The sequence below is a fragment of the Cervus elaphus genome, chromosome 12, assembly GCF_910594005.1.
Source record: "Cervus elaphus chromosome 12, mCerEla1.1, whole genome shotgun sequence".
NCBI classification, from domain to species: Eukaryota; Metazoa; Chordata; class Mammalia; order Artiodactyla; family Cervidae; genus Cervus; species Cervus elaphus.
In genome coordinates, this window is record NC_057826.1 from 72,958,121 (window position 1) to 72,976,148 (window position 18,028).

At 38.0% G+C, this 18,028-nt stretch overlaps 2 protein-coding genes across 2 annotated transcripts; both read right to left on the minus strand.

The window, feature by feature from the left end:
• Positions 1-2,237: 2,237 nt before the first annotated feature.
• LOC122705219 (olfactory receptor 4K13-like) lies at positions 2,238-3,182 on the minus strand. Its single transcript, XM_043920458.1, has one exon. The coding sequence runs from the start codon at positions 3,180-3,182 to the stop codon at positions 2,238-2,240; it is 945 nt and encodes a 314-aa protein (XP_043776393.1).
• Positions 3,183-16,873: 13,691 nt separating this feature from the next.
• LOC122705221 (olfactory receptor 4K13-like) lies at positions 16,874-17,815 on the minus strand. The gene has a single exon (XM_043920460.1). It carries the CDS (start codon positions 17,813-17,815, stop codon positions 16,874-16,876), a length of 942 nt encoding a protein of 313 aa, XP_043776395.1.
• Between the last annotated feature and the right edge of the window lie 213 nt (positions 17,816-18,028).

Consider the following 18,028-nt stretch of genomic DNA (forward strand, 5'->3'; position numbering starts at 1 on the left):
TAGTCTCTTACAATTATGTTTAACTTCATGATGGCTTAACAGTATTAAAGGAATATTATGGAGGTGAGTACAGTAAATCTTTTATGGTAAAACAATTAAGCAGGTAAAATTCGATTGGCTATCTGAGTATCAGTACATGGCTGCAGAGGATTTCACCTGTTTGAGGAATTTTTCTGTCTTTATTCTTATATGTAACTCTGCCATGTCTCCTCAATTACAATCCTCTTGAAAAGGTTACAAGAAAGTGAGGGTTGTAAATATATGATAAATATGGTTCATTTCCAAAGCCCATAGTAGATATTGCTAAAGATTTCTTATTCTTTCTAACTGAATCTCAGAATTTTTTTCCATGTGGTTCCCCAGGCAACTGCTAGCAATTAGAATTGCCATTAAAAAAATATTTCAGGTAAGGAGATACATACCACAACATAGCATGACCTTTGAGGAGATGTTCGCAAGAGAACACAGCAGAGCATTCTTAAAAATAGAAATTAGAAGGATAATATGAGCACAATATTGATATCCAGATGAGATTACCCACACTAGTTGTTAAGGATGGTACACATATAGTTTTTCAGAATAAATTGAAATATTAGGTGCACTATATCTAAGGTCAAACTAAAAACAGGGCAGTGAATTGTTTCTTATCCTGCTCATTGTGCCAACTGTCTCGCTATTCATACTGTGTGCGCTGTTCCTTGAACCCATGGTAGACGAGGTGCAGGAGGGGAAGCTGGGAGAAAACCGCAGCACGCCCTCTTTCTCGGCTGGCACGGCGGCCGTAGCTGTATTCTCTCCTGGCTGATGCGGCGGTGGTGGCAGCAGACGCGCTATCTTCTCTCCTCTCGTGGCTTACCCAACGGACACAGCCGTGATGCAGCAGTAATGCCACTGCGTTCTAGGTGGAGTTCATATATCTGATTCACAAAAAGTAGCCCACAGGCAAGCAGCGCCTCATTTTGTGAATGCACAGTGCTCCAAGTGATCAGAGCTGTTACATAATCATTATTTGCAAAATGTGGAGCAAGAGCAGGAGGCTGTAGGGTGAGAGAGCCTGACTATGTCATCTTGGCTAATTTGCAATTTCCCTACAGGCAGATACAATCTAACACAGGGGAGAAAACAAAGTAGATGAAAATAAGGAGAGAAAATACACCTTATTCCAGGTTCCTTGTTTTGCATTATGTTAGTAAAATACATCAAAAGAGATGATCTTGAAGATGTTTGCATAATTTAGGTTTCCAATAAGTCTTTAGAAGGACTCTTTGCAATGTTTCCATAAACTTACCGAATCATTGATAAATTCAGATTTGTAACCTGAAATAGCCCACAATTTTCTCTGGATTCATTTCTATTACAATTTATTCTTCATTTAAAAAGACAAACCTTCATGACACTTCAGAAGATTGTTCGATCTATTCTCAAACCTCCCATTCTCAAAACTCTTTAATTGCTTTATATTGCTAAAACCTAGGATTCACAAGGCCTGAATACTCTGCCTCTCTGTATAATCTCTGCACAGGTCTTTCTTCCTTTTATCTATCAACCTCCCTCATAAATGTCTGTCTTTGGTACCTAAAATGACTTTCTCACTTTATAATATCCAAATAAAATGGCCTTTCTGCCTGGAATGCTATTTTTCCCACTCAAATGTCTATTCTTTAGCTTTCTTAATGCATTTCTGTGAAGACTTCTGTTTAACATGATCTTCTAACATCACCACGCCTAGTATAGATGCCTCCTCATTATCCTCTGCAGGGCAGAGAACAGTGTTGTGTGATAACCATGTATGTGTATTATGAACTTTAAACATTCATAAGGGTTCCCTTGAATTTGAAGATAAGGAGGTAAAGGAGGTAATGAACGCAAGCTAATATATGTATTACGTTTGTGCTAAGAATATTTTCCAATAAAATAAAAAGATACTGTAATATTCCTCACATTTTGTAAGGTGGAAATTCAATATTATTTAACATTTGATTTCAATTATTTGAAGAAATATTTAAATGGTCTTCCCTGGTGCTTCAGTGATAAAAAATCGACCTGCCATTGTAGGGAACATGGGTTAAATCCCTGGATAAAGAAGATCTTCTGGAGGAGGAAATGGTAACCCACTGTATGGACAGTGGAGCCTCTTGGGTTCATGGGGTTGCAACGAGTCTGACAACACTGAAACTAAACAATAACCACCCCCAAATTGCAGAGATCAAAAAACGATCGTATACAACAGACAATATTTAGGGGGTGAGCCAGGAACCAATGTGCTGGTTGCTCAGTCTCTTAATGGCTGCCTTCATTTCCTGATTCCTCAGAGTATAAATAATTGGATTAAGGAGAGGAGTGATGATAGAGTAAAACACAGAAAGAAATTTATCTACAGAGTAGCTATTAAATGGGAAAGCATAGATGAAGATGGCAGGGCCAAAGAAGAGAGTGACTACCGTGATGTGAGCAGAGAGTGTAGACAGAGCCTTGGAGGATGCACTGGAGGAGCGCTGCCAGATGGTGACCAGCATGACAGCATAGGATATGAGCAAGAGAAGGAAGCAGACTAGGGACAGAAATCCACTGTTCACGATCACCAAGAGCTCTAGGATGTAAGTATCAGTGCAGGCAAGCTTGATGACCAGGGGCAGGTCACAAAAAAAGCTGTCCAATACATTGGGACCACAGAAAGGTAAATTCACAGTGAAAACCATCTGGCTTGTACTATGGATAAGCCCAATCACCCATGAGAGCAGCAGAAACCCAGTGAGCACCCTGTGACTCATGATGGTCTTGTAGTGCAAGGGTTTGCATATGGCGACATACCTGTCAATGGCCATAGCTATCAGAAGAGACATCTCTCCACCCCCAAAGAAGTGCATAAAGAACATCTGGATCATGCAGCCCCACCAGGAGATGGTCTTGTGTTTTCTAAGGAAGTCTGAAATCCCGTTGGGAGTTGCAGCAGAAGAAAGACATAAATCAAAGAATGATAAGTTTGCCAGAAAGAAATACATGGGGGAGTGAAGATGATTGTCAACTATCACAGAGATGACAATGAGGAGGTTTCCTACTATGATGGCGACATAGATGAGAAAGAAGATTGCAAAAGAGAATATTTGAGTTTCTTGAGAAGTAGAAAGTCCCACCAAAATGAACTCAGAAACACTTGATCTGTTTTCAGGAGATCCATTCATCCTTCCTCAGAAGCTTTCTGAAAAGGAAAACAAACAGTGTGTGATAAGGACTAACAGGTCAGGGAATCTAGTCTTAATCACCCTGTTTCTTATTCAGGAAAGTAACCCGTTTAATAACATGACTGCTTGTAGATATGTTGCAATTGGAGATATCTTACAGGACCACAAGACCATAAAAGTGTGGTGGTTATGAAACCAACTAGATTACCTTTTCTCTTGGTTAGTGCAAGGCAAGATCAACTAGACATTGAGCAAACTTGTCTTCCTTCATGTTCAGCTCCAGACCACACTCTGAATAACCACTTAATTTATTAGAGTGATAAGAGTTTTCAAAAGCATTAGAGGAATAGATTTTTTTCTTTTGTGGGTTTCATATAATATACTTACTGACATGTTTTGTTACGTACTACATTGGTGCTTCCATGGTGGCACTGTGGTAAAGAATCTACCTGCCAGTTCAGGAGATGCGGGTTTGATCCATGGGTTGGAAAGATCCCCTGAAGTAGGAAAAGGAAACCACTCCAGCATTCTTGCTTAGAAAATTCTACCAACAGAGGAGACCGACAGTATATAGTCTACGGGGTCACACAGAGTCAGACACGACAGAGTGACTGAGCTCGCATACACTATGTAGTAAAATGTGTACCATATTAAAAAGATATTGCTGAAATTACATGATGTGGGTTATATTTCCTGAAGAGAACTAATGATGAGTATTACTGTGACCATATTATGAAAGAAAGTTGAATTTTGAGACAGGTATATAGTAGTTAACAAAATTACTGAGATTTTATATTTGAATGACTTACATTGACTCTCACAATATCAGAATTTCTCTAACTCTTCGGTCTATGTGGTCAGACAAGTAAGTGCGTCCTATTTGTGCATTCTCAGCCAATTGTTGCAAAACTGAATCAAATGACCATTTTTATCTGATATTTCTTTTCAATTCATATATTTTCACATATAGTGAGTCTATAGAAATACCAAGATAACCATTATTAAGACTATAAACTAGTGAGGATTCCATGGTACTCTTGTTCAACTTGTCTGTCTTGAAGAGATATAAGGAGTAATGGGAATACTGTATCATTGTGAATCTAAACTCAAAAATGTTAATGATATTCTGTTTGAGCAGAGTAGTATTTTCATGTTAATTCCTTATCCTCTTTGGACCTATGTCCCTCACGGTAATCTACCTTAAGTTTCATTTAATTGACATTTAACCTTGTCAAGGATAGATAGACTCATAATATTGTGTTACTGACTGAGGTGAACTCAGCTAAACATAATTATATATTTTCAAGTACACACTTACATGGAAGGGGAAGAGGTCATTGCTCAGTCTACATAAAGTTATTTATTTCAATGCTTCCCCTGCTTATCTGATTTTAGGTCTATTTTTCAAATCTCATTCCAGCCTTGTTGATCATCTTTAGTGCTTTTCTGGCCTTCTTCAGAGCCTAGAGCCAAACCTAAGGCCAAAATGAGAACACAAAATAGGACATATTTGATAATTCATGTACCCTTAGCCTTTCCATCACACTGTTTAAATGTTAGAAGTACAGTAAATGTAGTTAACCGTAATGAACATTTAATTATATACATTTATGTATGTAAGTTTACATACATTAAGACACATTTGATCATAAGTGGCCCATACTCTAACCATTATGCTTGACAGCATCACTCAGAGTAGCATAAAACTTCTTATTTTCACATAATAATGGAATGGAAAATGAAAATCTATATTCTTCTTTGTGCTTTGTTCTCTTAACACAAGACAACGATTTTATCTTATCCAAGCTACAGTCTTGGATGGCTTTGTTTTCCTAAAGTTTGCAAATAAATAAATAGATTTATAGGTACACATGAACTGGGCAAAGATGAGATCCCAGACAAGGTGATTTCTCTCAGCTTTTTTTAAACCAATTAACATTTGGTATAACATATGGCTATTTTCAGACTCTTATCAGAAGATAGTTGTATATTCCTCTCTAAAATTTCTGACAAGTGTAATGTTAGCATTGATATTTTGAAAATAGTGACTTTCTCTGATTTTTTCAAGCCATGAATCAGGTGTTTTATCCTTGCAGTTTTCTTAACTCTCTTTTAATATTGCATCCCTAGAAACAAATATGCTATTTTCTCTACATTATGCAATAATTCAAAGAAAAATTTAACCAGTCTGATAAGTATAACCAAACAATTTAAGCTTCCCTAGATCCCTTTTCTGTACACATAAATTATTTAGCCTGAATTGCTGTATTATTATCTTAATTCCCTGCAAACATCATTAGAATGACTTTTATATCTTTTTTCCATTTTGATAAAAATCAAAGTTTTTCCAGTTTAAGGTCTCCTTTCCCTCCCTTCTTTCAGTTATTATTTTGGCATTTGAATTCATCAATATGGACAGACACACTTACACACACCCCTGTAAATGAAGTTTGTGATAGATGTGGTATATAGGCAGACAAACATGTCAGGATTATGTAGCCTACCTGTTGGACTTCAGAAGTAAAGTCAGTATGAAATCCTGAATGCTTCTCTTCATCGTCTAAAGGTTTTTGTCTCTGAACTTCAAAAGACAACGGTATATAAAAGTATCCCTTGATGGGTGACATAAAGGAGAAACCTCATTTGGTTATTTCAGAGTCCTCAGAGACTGGCAGTAAGAAGTAATTGGGATTGTTCAGAGACACTTTTGCCGCTGCAGAACATGAGAAATCATTTTTCACCTTTCAAACTGACAATACTTTAAAGACATCAATAAATAATCAAGAGAGTATTGAAAGATATCACTAGCTGTGAATTGTGAGTTTTTTGTATGATGTTTTGTCTTGGCTGTAGTTTCTTTTCTACAGGAAACATTTATGATTGTTCTATTCAGGCAAAATATGAATATGCAGTCTAGATAATTTTAACTCTAAATCTTATTAAAAGTGAACTTTTCCCATGCTTTAACTTTAATCTCTTAGAATTTATTGATAAAGGATGTGAGATAATTATTTATATCATTGTAATTAAGTAAGTTAATTCCACTGAATTTTATATTTCCTTTTCCATTTAAAGATATGTGTAGACAAGTCTGCTTCAAGTTTACCCATTTTTTCTCCTTTTTAAAAAATGAACTGTTTTTTAGAACAGGTTTAGGTTCACAGCAATATTGAGAACATGGTATTTTCCGTACATGTGGTATTTTCCTTCACACACGCATAACCTCCCCTATAATCAACTTATTGCACTATGGTGCATTTGTTACAAATGATGAACCTACGCTGACATGTAACTGTCACTCAAAATCCACACTTCACACTATAGTTAACTCTTGATTGTACATTGGATGGATTGGGACAAATCTATAATGATATATAGACATCATTATAGAATCATATGTATTAGTTTCATTGCCATAAAATCCCCTCTGTTCCATCTAGTCTTCCTTTTCCCCCTCTATTCACTGACAACTACAGTCCTTTTCCTGTCTCCATAGTTTTTCCTTTTCCAGAATGCCATATGATTGGACTTATGGAATATGTAAACTTTTTAGATTGGCTTTTCATTTAGCAATAGGCATTTTTCTCCAAGCTTTTAATGGCTTCCTAGCTTGTTTATTTTTATCACTGAATAGAATTCCATTGTCTCAATGTATCATAATTTATTTAACCATAAGCCTACTGAAGAACATCTTGGTTGGTTTCAAGTTTGGGTACTCATAAAGAAAACTGCTCTGAACATCTATGTGCATTTCTTTCTGGATTGTTTTCAGTGCGTTTGGGTAAATACAAAGGAACACAACTGCTGAAACATAACTGTAAAAGTATGCTTAGTTCTGTAAGAAATCACCAGTTGTCTCCTGAGGTGGCTGTACCATTACCATCCCCCCAGCAACGAATGAGAATTCTTGTGTTTCCACATCCTTGCCAGCACTTGGCGTCATCGGTATTCTGGAATTTGACCATTCTCATAACTGTGTGGTAGTGTTTTATTACTGTTTAATTTGCATAATCCTGATGATGATACCTGATGTATGACTTTTTTGGTGAGGTGTTAGTTAGGGTCTTTCCCATTTTCAAAATAGGGCTGTTTATTTTGTTATTTTGAGTTTTAAGAGTTCTTTTTAGGGGGGAGGAGCCAAGATGGCGGAGGAGTAGGACCGGGAGACCACTTTCTCTCCTACAAATTCATCAAAAGAATAACCGAATGCAGAGCAAACTTCACAAAACAACTTCTGATCGCTAGCTGAGGTCATCAGGCGCCCAGAAAAGCAGACCATTGTCTTCGAAAGGAGGTAGGACAAAATATAAAAGATAAAAAGTGAGACAAAAGAGCTAAGGACGGAGACCCGTCCCGGGAAGGGAGTCTTAGGCGGCCTTGCTTGGGCTAGGGTCCGGGCCTGAGTGCCCTGAGGACAACCGGGGGGAGCTTCTGTGAGGTGCCAACTTGAACTGTGGGAGACCAAAGGAGAGAGAGAAAATTGACCGGCCGGAACACACTGCCGGCCGTTCGCAGAACAAAGGGACGGGGAAAGTCCCGAGAAGAGCTCGCAGGCTGCGGACCGGCCCAGCCCCGCCGGAGGCAGGAGGCAGGGGGGAGGGGAAGGTCGCGGCGAAACACAGGGCGCAGGCACCCGACCGGCGCGGGGCGGGGACTGGGGCTGGGGACGCGGAGGGCGGAAGGCGCGCGCACCCGCCTGGCGCCAGCGGAAACTGAGACTGGGTCCGCGGAAGGGAGTGGGTGCGCCACACCTGGGGATAGCGCGCCCACCAAGCCCCTGGCTGCCTGGACCGCTCTGACGGGGAAGGCACAGAGAGCAGGCGCAGCTTTTCCTTCCGCGCTTTTGTGTAACACCCGAGGGCTGGAACCTCGCGCAGCGCGGGGCGCGCTCCATATAGAACAGCCGGGAGCCTGAGCAGCGCAGACGGAGAAAGCAGCGTCAGCCCCTTCCGGCAGCGTCAGCCCCGCCCCCGCAGGGCCAGCCCCTCCCCGCAGCGTCAGCCCCGCCCCGCAGCGCCAGCCCCGCCCCGCAGCGTCAGCCCCTCCCAGCAGCGCAACGGAACTAGCTACCTGAATAAGAGTCCGCCTCCGGCCGCCTGTGTCAGGGCGGAAATGAGCCTCTGAAGAGACCGGCAAACAGAAGCCAAATAAACAAAGGGAACCGCTTCAGAAGGGACTGGTGCAACAGATTAAAATCCCTGAAGAAAACACCGACTTCACCGGAAGGGCCCTGTAGATATCGAGAAGTGCAAGCTGGAACGAGGAGCTATCTGAAACTGAGCCGAACCCACACTGACCGCAACAGCTCCAGAGAAATTCCTAGACATATTTTTACTTTTTTTTTTATTTTTCTGTTTTTTCTAAGTAAGGAAAAAAAAAAAAAATTTTTTTTTTCTTTTTATATTTTTCTTTTTTATTTTTTCTCTTTTATTTTCCTTTAAAATTCCCTATTACTCCCCCATTACTCCTTAACTTTCATTTTCATAGATTTTTATGATTTTTTTAATTAGGGGAAAAAAAATTTTTTTTTTTCTTTCTTTTTTTTTTTTTTCTTTTTCTTTTTTTTTCTTCTCCTTTTTCTTCTTTTTTTTTTCTTTCCTTTTTCTCTTCTATTTTCTATTTTTCTTTTTCTCTTATTTCTTTTAAAGTCCTCTAGTACTCCTCTACTACTCTTCATTTTCATCTTCACTACACTATAACCTTACAAAAAAAAAAAAAAAGAGAAGCCCTATCTTAAAACTGAAGATTATTCCCTCCCAATCTTGACTCTCTGTTTTCTACCTCAGAACACCTCTATTTCCTCTTTTCCCCTTCTCTTCCCCATCCAATTCTGTGAATCCTTGTAGGTGTCTGAGATACGAGAACACTCTGGGAACAGACAGCTGCGTAGATCTGTCTCTCTCCTCTTGAGTCCCCCTTTTTCTCCTCCTACTCATCTCTATCTCCCTCCTCCCTTTTCTCCTGTTCATGTAACTCTGTGAACCTCTCTGGGTGTCCCTAACGGGGGAGAATCTTTTCGCCATTAACCCAGAAGTTTAATTATCAGAGCTGTATAGTTGGAGAAGTCCTGAGACTACAGGAAGAATAAAACTGAAATCCAGAGGCAGGAAACTTAAGCCCAAAACCTGAGAACACCAGAAAACTCCTGACTACATGGAACTTTAAGTGATAAGTGACCGTCCAAAAGCCTCCATACCTACACTGAAACCAACCACCACCCAAGAGCCAATAAGTTTTAGAGCAAGACATACCACGCAAATTCTCCAGCAACACAGGAACATAGCCCTGAATGTCAACATACAGGCTGCCCAAGGTCACACCTAACACATAGACCCAACTCAAAACTCATTACTGGGCACTCCATTGCTCTCCAAAGAGAAGAAATCAAGTTCCACGCACCAGTACACTGACGCAAGCTTCCCTAACCAGGAAACCTTGACAAGCCAAACGTCCAACCCCACCCACTGGGTAAATCCTCCACAATAAAAAGGAACCACAGACCTCCAGAATACAGAAAGTCCACTCCAGACACAGCAATCTAAACAAGATGAAAAGGCAAAGAAATACCCAACAGGTAAAGGAACAAGAAAAATGCCCACCAAGTCAAACAAAAGAGGAGGAGATAGGGAATCTACCTGAAAAAGAATTTAGAATAATGATAATAAAAATGATCCAAAATCTTGAAAACAAAATGGAGTTACAGATAAATAGCCTGGAGACAAAGATTGAAAAGATACAAGAATTGTTTAATAAAGACCTAGAAGAAATAAAAAAGAGTCAATTAAAAATGAATAATGCAATGAATGAGATCAAAAACACTTTGGAGGGAACCAAGAGTAGAATAACGGAGGCAGAAGATAGGATAAGTGAGATAGAAGATAAAATGGTGGAAATAAATGAAGCAGAGAGGAAAAAAGAAAAAAGGATCAAAAGAAATGAGGACAACCTCAGGGACCTCTGGGACAATGTGAAACGCCCCAACATTCGAATCATAGGAGTTCCAGAAGAAGAAGACAAAAAGAAAGGCCATGAGAAAATACTCGAGGAGATAATAGCTGAAAACTTCCCTAAAATGGGGAAGGAAATAGCCACCCAAGTCCAAGAAACCCAGAGAGTTCCAAACAGGATAAACCCAAGGCGAAACACCCCAAGACACATATTAATCAAACTAACAAAGATCAAACACAAAGAACAAATATTAAAAGCAGCAAGGGAAAAACAACAAATAACACACAAAGGGATTCCCATAAGGATAACAGCTGATCTATCAATAGAAACCCTCCAGGCCAGAAGGGAATGGCAGGACGTCCTGAAAGTAATGAAAGAGAATAACCTACAACCTAGATTACTGTATCCAGCAAGGATCTCATTCAGATATGAAGGAGAACTCAAAAGCTTTACAGATAAGCAAAAGCTGAGAGAATTCAGCACTACCAAACCAGCTCTTCAACAAATGCTAAAGGATCTTCTCTAGACAGGAAATGCAGAAAGGTTGTATAAACGTGAACCCAAAACAACAAAGTAAATGGCAACGGGACCACACCTATCAATAATTACCTTAAATGTAAATGGGTTGAATGCCCCAACCAAAAGACAAAGATAGGCTGAATGGATACAAAAACAAGACCCCTATATATGCTGTCTACAAGAGACCCACCTCAAAACAAGAGACACATACAGACTGAAAGTGAAGGGCTGGAAAAAAATATTTCATGCAAACGGAGACCAAAAGAAAGCAGGAGTCGCAATACTCATATCAGATAAAATAGACTTTCAAATAAAAGCTGTGAAAAGAGACAAAGAAGGACACTACATAATGATCAAAGGATCAATCCAAGAAGAAGATATAACAATTATAAATATATATGCACCCAACATAGAAGCACCGCAATATGTATGGCAAACACTAACGAGTATGAAAGAGGAAATTAATAGTAACACAATAATAGTGGGAGACTTTAATACCCCACTCACAACTATGGATAGATCAACTAAACAGAAAATTAACAAGGAAACACAAACTTTAAATGACACAATGGACCAGCTAGACCTAATTGATATCTATAGGACATTTCACCCCAAAACAATCAACTTCACCTTTTTCTCAAGTGCACACGGAACCTTCTCCAGAATAGATCACATCCTGGGCCATAAATCTGGTCTTGGAAAATTCAAAAAAATTGAAATCATTCCAGTCATCTTTTCTGACCACAGTGCAGTAAGATTAGATCTCAATTACAGGAAAAAAATTGTTAAAAATTCAAACACATGGAGGCTAAATAACACACTTCTGAATAACCAACAAATCATAGAAGAAATCAAAAAAGAAATCAAAATATGTATAGAAATGAATGAAAATGAAAACACAACAACCCAAAACCTATGGGACACTGTAAAAGCAGTGCTAAGGGGAAAGTTCATAGCATTACAGGCTTACATCAAGAAACAAGAAAAAAGCCAAATAAATAACCTAACTCTACACCTAAAGCAATTAGAGAAGGAAGAAATGAAGAACCCCAGGGTTAGCAGAAGGAAAGAAACCTTAAAAATCAGGGCAGAAATAAATGCAAAAGAAACTAAAGAGACCATAGCAAAAATCAACAAAGCTAAAAGCTGGTTTTTTGAAAAAATAAACAAAATTGACAAACCATTAGCAAGACTCATTAAGAAACAAAGAGAGAAGAACCAAATTAACAAAATTAGAAATGAAAATGGAGAGATCACAACAGACAACACTGAAATACAAAGGATCATAAGAGACTACTACCAGCAGCTCTATGCCAATAAAATGGACAACTTGGATGAAATGGACAAATTCTTAGAAAAGTATAACTTTCCAAAACTGAACCAGGAAGAAATAGAAGATCTTAACAGACCCATCACAGGCAAGGAAATCGAAAGTGTCATCAAAAATCTTCCAGCAAACAAAAGCCCAGGACCAGATGGCTTCACAGCTGAATTCTACCAAAAATTTAGAGAAGAGCTAACACCTACCTTACTCAAACTCTTCCAGAAAATTGCAGAAGAAGGTAAACTTCCAAACTCATTCTATGAGGCCACCATCACCCTAATTCCAAAACCTGACAAAGATGCCACAAAAAAAGAAAACTACAGGCCAATATCACTGATGAACATAGATGCAAAAATCCTTAACAAAATTCTAGCAAACAGAATCCAACAACATATTAAAAAAATCATACACCACGACCAAGTGGGCTTTATCCCAGGAATGCAAGGATTCTTCAATATCCGCAAATCAATCAACGTAATACACCACATTAACAAATTGAAAGATAAAAACCATATGATTATCTCAATAGATGCAGAGAAAGCCTTTGACAAAATTCAACACTCATTTATGATTAAAACTCTCCAAAAAGCAGGAATAGAAGGAACATACCTCAACATTATAAAAGCCATATATGACAAACCCACAGCAAGCATCACCCTCAATGGTGAAAAATTGAAAGCATTCCCCCTGAAATCAGGAACAAGACAAGGGTGCCCACTGTCACCACTACTGTTCAACATAGTGTTGGAAGTTTTGGCCACAGCAATCAGAGCAGAAAAAGAAGTAAAAGGAATCCAGATAGGAAAAGAAGAAGTAAAACTCTCACTGTTTGCAGATGACATCATCCTCTACATAGAAAACCCTAAAGACTCTACCAGAAAATTACTAGAACTAATCAATGAATATAGTAAAGTTGCAGGATATAAAATTAACACACAGAAATCCCTTGCATTCCTATATACTAACAATGAAAAAACAGAAAGAGAAATTAAGGAAACAATACCATTCACCATTGCAACAAAAAGAATAAAATACTTAGGAGTATATCTACCTAAAGAAACAAAAGACCTATACATAGAAAACTATAAAACACTGATGAAAGAAATCAAAGAGGACACAAACAGATGGAGAAACATACCGTGTTCATGGATTGGAAGAATCAATATTGTCAAAATGGCTATTCTACCCAAAGCAATCTATAGATTCAATGCAATCCCTATCAAGCTACCAACGGTATTTTTCACAGAACTAGACCAAAGAATTTCACAATTTGTATGGAAATACAAAAAACCTCGAATAGCCAAAGTAATCTTGAGAAAGAAGAATGGAACTGGAGGAATCAACCTGCCTGACTTCAGACTCTACTACAAAGCCACAGTCATCAAGACAGTATGGTACTGGCACAAAGACAGAAATATAGATCAATGGAACAGAATAGAAAGCCCAGAGATAAATCCACGAACCTATGGACACCTTATCTTTGACAAAGGAGGCAAGGATATACAATGGAAAAAAGACAACCTCTTTAACAAGTGGTGCTGGGAAAACTGGTCAACCACTTGTAAAAGAATGAAACTAGAACACTTTCTAACACCATGCACAAAAATAAACTCAAAATGGATTAAAGATCTAAATGTAAGACCAGAAACTATAAAACTCCTAGAGGAGAACATAGGCAAAACACTCTCTGACATAAATCACAGCAAGATCCTCTATGACACACCTCCCAGAATATTGGAAATAAAAGCAAAACTAAACAAATGGGATCTAATGAAACTTAAAAGCTTTTGCACTACAAAGGAAACTATAAGTAAGGTGAAAAGACAGCCGTCAGATTGGGAGAAAATAATAGCAAATGAAGAAACAGACAAAGGATTAATCTCAAAAATATACAAGCAACTCCTGAAGCTCAATTCCAGAAAAATAAATGACCCAATCAAAAAATGGGCCAAAGAACTAAACAGACATTTCTCCAAAGAAGACATACAGATGGCTAACAAACACATGAAAAGGTGCTCAACATCACTCATTATTAGAGAAATGCAAATCAAAACCACAATGAGGTACCATTACACGCCAGTCAGGATGGCTGCTATCCAAAAGACTACAAGCAATAAATGCTGGAGAGGGTGTGGAGAAAAGGGAACCCTCTTACACTGTTGGTGGGAATGCAAACTAGTACAGCCGCTATGGAAAACAGTGTGGAGATTCCTTAAAAAACTGGAAATAGAACTGCCATATGACCCAGCAATCCCACTTTTGGGCATACACACTGAGGAAACCAGATCTGAAAGAGACACGTGCACCCCAATGTTCATTGCAGCACTGTTTATAATAGCCAGGACATGGAAGCAACCTAGATGCCCATCAGCAGATGAATGGATAAGGAAGCTGTGGTACATATACACCATGGAATATTACTCAGCTGTCAAAAAGAATTCATTTGAATCAGTCCTAATGAGATGGATGAAACTGGAGCCCATTATACAGAGTGAAGTAAGCCAGAAAGATAAAGAACATTACAGCATACTAACACATATATATGGAATTTAGAAAGATGGTAATGATAACCCTATATGCAAAACAGAAAAAGAGACACAGAAATACAGAACAGACTTTTGAACTCTGTGGGAGAATGTGAGGGTGGGATGTTTCAAAAGAACAGCATGTATACTATCTATGGTGAAACAGATCACCAGCCCAGGTGGGATGCATGAGACAAGTGCTCGGGCCTGGTGCACTGGGAAGACCCAGAGGAGTCGGGTGAAGAGGGAGGTGGGAGGGGGGATCGGGATGGGGAATAAGTGTAAATCTATGGCTGATTCATATCAATGTATGACAAAACCCACTGAAATGTTGTGAAGTAATTAGCCTCCAACTAATAAAAAAATTAAAAAAAAAAAAAAAAAGAGTTCTTTTTATATTTTGGATAGTGGTCCTTTTCAGATATGTATCTCACAAATCTGTTCTTCATCTGTGGCTAGTGGTTTCACTCTCTTGACATTGTCATTCAGAGAGTAACATTTTTTTTTTTAAATTTTAATCAATCCAGCTTACCAATTCTGTCAGAGACTGTGCCTTTAGTGATATATCTGAGAAGTCATTGCCTAGCCCAAGGTCATCTACATTTCCTCCTATGTTATTTTCTATGAATTTTATAATTTTACATTTTATGTTGAATCCTGTGATCTATTTTGAGTTAATTTCTGTGATGAGTGTAAAGTTTATGTTTAGATTTTTTTTGTATGTGAATGTCCATTTGTTGAAAGTCTATCTTGTATTACCTCTGCTCACTTGTAAAATAAGTTCACTATGTGTATGCAGGTCTATCATGTTCCACTGATCTACCTATTCTCTCTCATATTGTTACCACAATTTTCATTTTACTCATTTTATTTTACAGTGCATTTTAATATCAGGAAGGACAGGTTGATGTGCTAGTCATTCAGAATTTTCTTAGAAATTCTGTATTTTTTAGTGAAATAGAATTATTTTCTGAAGTTAAAACAAGTCCCAGTGGGATCAATCAATGCAATATTAGAAACTCATGACAAACATAGGAGAAATGAACAGGTTTACAAAATTGAGCATTTTCATCTCAAAAGAATTTATGTACCTTTAAATCTGTCTCCTTTTATAGCTTACACAAAGTTTTATCATCTTGATTATATGGAAAATGCAAAAATTTTATTAAAAGAAATGTTACATATTTTGTAACTTTTGTTTCTTTACTTGGTAATCTTTTTCCTTAATAAAATATAGTCATATGAAATGTTATTATGTCTATATAGCTGGTAAATGTCAGCACACTGAAGTTTAATATTTAATTTTATTTCTATAAGGACATTCATAGACCTCAGAGCAGTTGCTATCATAGGCAAAAATCTTCTTTACCCAATAAAGACTCTTTGAGAGAGGAAGAGATGTGAGAGGCATGAAAGCTGCGAAGGGAAGAAGGTAGGAAGAAATAGCAGAAAGTGCAAGAAGAGACAAAGAGGCAGAGAGAAAGGAGAAAGAGGAGAAGGCTCTTTTCACCATGTTGAAAGCTCTTTAAGTCGAATGGTAATTAATTAATGATTAATTACTGGAGTTGAGTCGTCATCACTCTAAAATTTTCAGATTTTGCTATGCCCTTTGTGCAAATCTTTAAGAGGTTAAAAACGTTTAATGTTTAAAATATGATAAAAATTCAGTCATCAATATCTGAATTTAGTTAAAAGAATATTAGTATTCAAGCTATCTGGTATAGCAAGATACAATGAGCAGTTTATGATTTTGATCTTCAATATTTCAGATCATATAGTGCTGAGAAAACTATTCGGGTTGCCAAAGAAATTTTTGGAATATTATTTTCTAAGTACATGAAACATTCTACTGAGATTATTAGCTTATTGAAGCTATACAGCAAAAAATTATTTTTCAAATTGTGATTCAAATCATAACTCCTTTGTGAAGCTTCTATATGGTTGACATATATTGGTAGATTAATACCTGGTAAATTACCATATACAACCTGGAAACTAAAAGTCACACTAAACATCGTATAATGTGCTTTCATTAAAATTTCATATTTTCATAGATTGGTTCACTAAAATATTTTTATAAGAATAATTTTTGTCTTATGGATTTATTATTAAATTAATATTATTATTTAAATACTTACTTACAGTATTTTTATATATACTTACGACTCACTACCCACAAATAGCCCTGGAAGAGGAAATGGTAACCCTCTCCAGTATTCTCGCCTGGAAAATCCCATGGACAGTGAATCCTGTTGCACTACATACAGTCCATGGGGTAGCAAAACGTTGGACATGACTGAAATGACTTACAGACAGACAGACAGACACACACAAATAGCAGAGAACATAAAATAATTGTTTGTAACAGACAATATTTAGTGGGTGAGCCCAGCACCAGTATGATGTTTGCTTAGTCTTTTAATGGCTGCCTTCATTTCCTGATTCCTCAGAGTATAAATAATTGGATTAAGGAGAGGAGTGATGATAGAGTAAAACACAGAAAGAAATTTATCTACAGAGTAGCTATTAAATGGGAAAGCATAGATGAAGATGGCAGGGCCAAAGGAGAGAGTGACTACCGTGATGTGAGCAGAGAGTGTAGACAGAGCCTTGGAGGATGCACTGGAGGAGCGCTGCCAGATGGTGACCAGCATGACAGCATAGGATATGAGCAAGAGAAGGAAGCAGACTAGGGACAGAAATCCACTGTTCACGATCACCAAGAGCTCTAGGGTGTAAGTATCAGTGCAGGCAAGCTTGATGACCAGGGGCAGGTCGCAGAAAAAGCTGTCCAATGCATTGGGACCACAGAAAGGTAAATTCACAGTGAAAACCATCTGGCTTGTACTATGGATAAGCCCAATCACCCATGAGAGCAGCAGAAACCCAGTGAGCACCCTGTGACTCATGATGGTCTTGTAGTGCAAGGGTTTGCATATGGCGACATACCTGTCAATGGCCATAGCTATCAGAAGAGACATCTCTCCACCCCCAAAGAAGTGCATAAAGAACATCTGGATCATGCAGCCCCACCAGGAGATGGTCTTGTGTTTTCTAAGGAAGTCTGAAATCACTTTGGGAGTTGCAGCAGAAGAAAGACATAAATTAAAAAATGATAAGTTTGCCAGAAAGAAATACATGGGGGAGTGAAGATGGTTGTCAACTATCACAGAGATGACAATGAGGAGGTTTCCTATTATGATGGCGACATAGATGAGAAAGAAGATTGCAAAAAAGAATATTTGAGTTTCTTGAGAAGTAGAAAGTCCCACCAAAATGAAGTCAGAAACAGTTGATCTGTTATTCAGGAGATCCATTCATCCTTCTGCAGAAGCTTTCTGAAAAGGGAAAACAAACAGGGTGTGATATGGACTAACAGGTCAAGAAACTTAATATTTACTTAAACATGTTGCCTTTTATTCAGGGAAATGACAGTTTTGGCAATAGGGAGTGCATTTTAGGTATTTTGCAGTTGGAGCTATTTCACAGGACCACGAGACCATAAATATGTGATGATTATGGACCAAATT

What these genes read in the sequence shown, in the direction of transcription:
- LOC122705219 (XM_043920458.1), bottom strand. Translation starts at nt 3,182, where the DNA reads ATGAATGGATCTCCTGAAAACAGATCAAGTGTTTCTGAGTTCATTTTG.
- LOC122705221 (XM_043920460.1), bottom strand. Translation starts at nt 17,815, where the DNA reads ATGGATCTCCTGAATAACAGATCAACTGTTTCTGACTTCATTTTGGTG.